This window comes from Oncorhynchus mykiss, chromosome 23, assembly GCF_013265735.2.
Source record: "Oncorhynchus mykiss isolate Arlee chromosome 23, USDA_OmykA_1.1, whole genome shotgun sequence".
Taxonomy (NCBI): domain Eukaryota; kingdom Metazoa; phylum Chordata; class Actinopteri; order Salmoniformes; family Salmonidae; genus Oncorhynchus; species Oncorhynchus mykiss.
The window spans coordinates 3,775,386-3,780,861 of record NC_048587.1 but is presented as its reverse complement, the minus strand read 5'-3'; the positions used below and the strand labels follow the sequence as shown (position 1 = coordinate 3,780,861).

General features: G+C 44.6%; 1 protein-coding gene across 4 annotated transcripts in view; it reads right to left on the bottom strand.

Moving 5' to 3' along the window:
- Window positions 1-992: 992 nt before the first annotated feature.
- The window catches only part of LOC110513996 (exportin-1), a 70,955-nt gene continuing 66,471 nt past the window's right edge, over window positions 993-5,476 (bottom strand). For 3 of the 4 annotated variants that reach the window (XM_036959638.1, XM_036959639.1, XM_036959641.1), the window contains 3 exons: window positions 5,042-5,201; window positions 3,468-3,564; window positions 993-2,545 (listed from right to left, as the gene is read on the bottom strand). In XM_036959638.1, coding sequence (XP_036815533.1) covers window positions 2,399-2,545; window positions 3,468-3,564; window positions 5,042-5,201 — 404 coding nt within the window. In that variant the 3' untranslated portion in view covers window positions 993-2,398. Of the gene's footprint in view, window positions 2,546-2,636; window positions 2,712-3,467; window positions 3,565-5,041; window positions 5,202-5,476 lie in introns of those variants that run through there. The other variant, XM_036959640.1, reaches the window with a different exon arrangement.

Sequence of the window (5,476 nt, the reverse complement as noted above, 5' to 3'; positions counted from 1 at the left end):
AGTTCTCTATCAGAGCAGGTACCACCATCCCTCAGTTCTCTATCAGAGCAGTTACCAACATCCCTCATTTCTCTCTCATAGCAGTTACCACCATCCCTCAGTTCTCTATCAGAGCAGTTACCACCATCCCTCAGTTCTCTATCAGAGCAGGTACCACCATCCCTCAGTTCTCTATCAGAGCAGTTACAAACATCTCTCAGAGCAGTTACCACCATCCCGCAGTTACCATCTCTCAGAGCAGTTACCACCATCCCTCAGTTCTCTATCAGAGCAGTTACAACCATCCCTCAGTTCTCTATCAGAGCAGTTACCACCATCCCTCAGTTCTCTATCAGAGCAGTTACCACCATCCCTCAGTTCTCTATCAGAGCAGTTACCACCATCCCTCAGTTCTCTATCAGAGCAGGTACCACCATCCCTCAGTTCTCTATCAGAGCAGTTACCACCATCCCTCAGTTCTCTCTCAGAGCAGTTACCACCATCCCTCAGTTCTCTATCAGAGCAGTTACCACCATCCCTCAGTTCTCTATCAGAGCAGTTACCACCATCCCTCAGTTCACTCTCAGAGCAGTTACCACCATCCCTCAGTTCTCTCTCAGAGCAGTTACCACCATCCCTCAGTTCTCTATCAGAGCAGTTACAAACATCTCTCAGAGCAGTTACCACCATCCCTCAGTTCTCTATCAGAGCAGTTACCACCATCCCTCAGTTAACTCTTGCTCTGAAGGAGCTGAAGGATTTCTAGGTTTTTGTTACAGCCCAACACTGAAACACTTTTTATTCAACAATCCAGGTATTGATTATTAGTTGATCAGGGTCATGTGTTTTAGTGCTTGGCTCTCTCTCAGGAGAGAGAAGTTACTACAGACAGACCAGGGTTGGTGACCGTTACTTTAGAGAACATGAATATTTAAATAAATATAAAAGTTACACTTACTGCCACCACAAAGAAAAGTGAAGTATGAAAAATAAATAGAGGCCAGAGGCATCGGTTATAAAATCCTCAACTTTAATCAGGTCAAAAAGTTTCACAACAACCGTAACGAGTAGAGAAGGGGAACTATTTGCCATTTTACAGATTGAGTTTGGATTAGGAATTATACTTTTTGTTGCTTAATCAAACTATTGGCAACTAATTATTTCCCTCTGGAATTAAAAAGCCTTTTGTTTTATTTTGGATAGAAGACATGTTATAAAGATCCAAATAAACAATGCAAAAATACAAAATGAAATGTAAACCGAGTTGTTTTATTTTTGCTCGTCTTCTAGGTAGTGTTGCTGAGGCACTACTAGCATGGTAAACAATGTCCATTAGTTCCAATTCAGAATCTCAACAGCCGACTGACAGAAGTTAAACGGGAGTTTGTTATATAAAGAAGCAGCCATTTTGAACCCATAAATAAAACGTGAATAACCGCTTCTTCTTCTTTCTGTTAAAGGTCCATTTGAATGAAGAGCTCTCCAGGGAGCAACGATCCTCACAGAGGAAAACTAAACGCCCATGTCGTCTAGGCGACAGCACACGCACTCAACACACCCACAAAAAATAATAATGATGTTCCCATGGTAATTCATGTGCTATAGAATTGGGATGATATGCACATAATCTGTCTTGCTCCGATGATGCTCCTTCCTGTCTTCCTAGTTCCCGCCTCCCGTCACAGCCGGGCGACCAAACACAGTAGGTTTCTTTCAGTTGGGCGGAGGTTCAACCAATGAGCACGGCCGCTAGCCTGACCACCTGACACACAAAGCAGCAGCATCTCTGACTTCCTTCCTTCATAGTCCGCTAACTTCACATTCTAACCACAATGCATTGGGTTGGGAATCAGACGCAGGGTGCACACACACACACACTTCTAGAACACCACTTCATTCCTTCCAGTCTGTCACATCATAGTTCAGGAAAGCCTCTTTGCTGAGAACTGTTTTACACATATGCATTGTTGCACAAAAACTCTCCTGTCTCATATATGTGTGTGTGTGTGTGTGTGTGTGTGTGTGAGAGAGAGATAACATGTGGAGGGAGGAAACAAGTGAAGTTCAGAAATCTTCCCATACGTCTGCTTCATGTCATGCAGCTAGGGGGGGTGATGACCCCTGACCCCTGACCAAATAAACAGTGGAAACATATGACACAAGTTTCCATATAAAACAGGTGTAACGGGCCACGGGGTGACGCTGTACGTCGTCAGTTACATATTGACATGGTTTTTGGTGGACAGAACAGCTGATGGATGAGGACGGGCGTGTCTGCTCTCTCCGTTCCTCAGCAACGTGACCTGGGGCCTCCCACCTCTCTTCGTTCCTTCTGTTCGGGTTAGTTTTGTGTGTTTGTTGGTATGCCTGTATGTACAGTAACAGCAGTTTGGTTCATGTGGCGCAGTGGCTGGACGTCTCAATCACACATCTCCTCGGGTATTTCGTGTGGGTTGAGGATACCGGGAACTGACATCTGCAGCTTGTGTTTCTCCTCCTGCGCCTGACGCAGCGACGCCTCCCGCTCCTCTAGGAACAGGTCTGTGGTGTCCTCCCCTGCAAACTCCTACAGGAGGAGAGAGAGAGACATTACCACACATACAGACAGACAGACAGCAACAGGTCTGTGGTGTCCTCCCCTGCAAACTCCTACAGGAGGAGAGAGAGAGACATTACCACACATACAGACAGACAGACAGCAACAGGTCTGTGGTGTCCTCCCCTGCAAACTCCTACAGGAGGAGAGAGAGAGACATTACCACACATACAGACAGACAGACAGCAACAGGTCTGTGGTGTCTTCCCCTGCAAACTCCTACAGGAGGAGAGAGAGATACATTATCACACAGACAGACAGACAGCAACAGGTCTGTGGTGGCCTCTCCTACAGGAGGAGAGAGAGACATTATCACACAGACAGACAGACAGCAACAGGTCTGTGGTGGCCTCTCCTACAGGAGAGAGAGAGACATTATCACACAGACAGACAGACAGAAACAGGTCTGTGGTGGCCTCTCCTACAGGAGGAGAGAGAGACATTATCACACAGACAGACAGACAGCAACAGGTCTGTGGTGGCCTCTCCTACAGGAGGAGAGAGAGACATTATCACACAGACAGACAGACAGACAGCAACAGGTCTGTGGTGGCCTCTCCTACAGGAGAGAGAGAGACATTATCACACAGACAGACAGACAGCAACAGGTCTGTGGTGGCCTCTCCTACAGGAGAGAGAGAGACATTATCACACAGACAGACAGACAGCAACAGGTCTGTGGTGTCCTCTCCTACAGGAGAGAGAGAGACATTATCACACAGACAGACAGACAGAAACAGGTCTGTGGTGGCCTCTCCTACAGGAGAGAGAGAGACATTATCACACAGACAGACAGAAACAGGTCTGTGGTGTCCTCTCCTACAGGAGGAGAGAGAGAGACATTACCACACAGACAGACGGTTGGAGGTTGGAGGTGGAGGAAAAGGCTCACCTTAATCTGTACCAGGAAGTCCCTCAGGTGTTCCTTGAAGGCTGCAATGTCCTGGTTTAGACTGAACAGTCCTGTTACGAACACCTTGACCTGGGCACTGAGGGACAAGACAATGTAGAAGACATAGATAAACAGGACAACGGTGTTGTGGTCGTACGTGTTCTATGTAGTGAATCTGTTATTCAATGTGTTTCTATTGGCTAATAGCAGTAAGGACTATCTGTTGTTCTATGTAGTTAATCTGTTATTCAATGTGTTTTATGGGCTAATAGCAGTAAGCAATGTTCCCTCTAAGGTGCGTGCGTGTGCATGCAGCTCCCCTGGGAGACTGCCGCACAGAAGAAATATCAGCCCGTGCAGAGATGCGTGAGATTAAACTTCACTCAACTTTATAGAGTTTTCCCCTTTAGTTAAAACTATCAACGTTTTTACTGTGGGAATTGTGATTGAATCAACGCAATATTCACCTCATTCAATTCAACATACAGAAACTAAACTAACTATACAAGACTTAGTATGCAAAACGAATTATGCAAGAGATGTTGTTATAGGCAGAACGCATCGGAGTAGGATTCTATTGCATTAACAGGCACGACTCAGGCCCGTACTCTACACAGACCGGTGTACCATAACCAATCATAGCTGCAGTAGGCCTATATGCAAATAGACCATTGCCATATATGGATCTGTGCAGCATTTTCCTTTCTGTTTTCCATGAGTTCATCTACAACTCCAGCACCTGCTAAAAGTACCTGGATGTGCCTATGTTCTTCAGCTTTTGTCCATATATGGATTTGTGCCATTCACTTTGAACTGGACTGTGTTTACAGCATGAGCCGTCATGAGTAGATGCACTTGTTTTCAGATCAAAGCGAGAGCAGCATGTTGCCACTTGTGCACATTTTGTTAATTTCCTTTGCTAGTTAGTGAGTTACTAGCCCAGTTATAGATCATTAGTAGTCAGCAATAGGGGAGTGATTACTAGTTAGTGAGTTATTAGTCCAGTTATAGATCATTAGTAGTCAGCAATGGGGGGGTGATTACTTGTTAGTGAGTTATTAGTCCAGTTATAGATCATTAGTAGTCAGCAATAGGGGAGTGATTACTAGTTAGTGAGTTATTAGTCCAGTTATAGATCATAATTAGTCAACAATAGGGGGGTGATTACTAGTTAGTGAGTTATTAGCCCAGTTATAGATCATTAGTAGTCAACAATAGGGGGGTGATTACTAGTTAGTGAGTTATTAGCCCAGTTATAGATCATTAGTAGTCAACAATAGGAGAGTGATTGTTAGTGAGTTACTAGCCCAGTTATAGATCATAATTAGTCAACAATAGGGGGTGATTGTTTCCTAAAAGAACACAAAACATGTACATTTCTAGACATCTCTGAAAAGCAAGTCAAGTAAAGAGCTTTTTTTTTTTGTCTTAAAGAGGCAGTGTTGTATTTTGAGACAGGATTGAATAAGATAAGTAGCCAATAGGCAGGCAGAGGGTAGCATCATTTTCCTGATTCTCTGTAATAATGGTATGTAAATAATGATGCATTTTATTTTGTTCATAAAGGTACTTACTCCTGTAGATGTGGGAAAGCAGTTTTGAGCAGGTTGGCCACGTACTCCTGTATGAAGACCTGGTTGTTGCCGGGGTTGGAGGGGTTGAGCTGGGTGTTGATCTTCCCTTCCTCCACCAGGTTAAACATGTAGGTCAGGATGGAGGCATGCATCGTCAGGCCTGGGGGAGAGGCAGAGAGACACACACAACCAGACATGCACAGTTAGGTGATATGGATTTATACAAATGGTAAAACAGAACAAGAGACGTGTGCTCTTACCGGAAGTTTGTGCGTGTGTGTCCCAGCAAGCACATAACGTTCTGAGAACCATAGGTTTCTTAGAGCTTAGTGAGGGCGTGGTTGTTCTATGGTTATTTAGCATACAACCTTCCCAAAACTTCCTGGGAATGGTGCAGGATAGTTGCATGGCTTTGGAAAATTCTCAGCACATTTA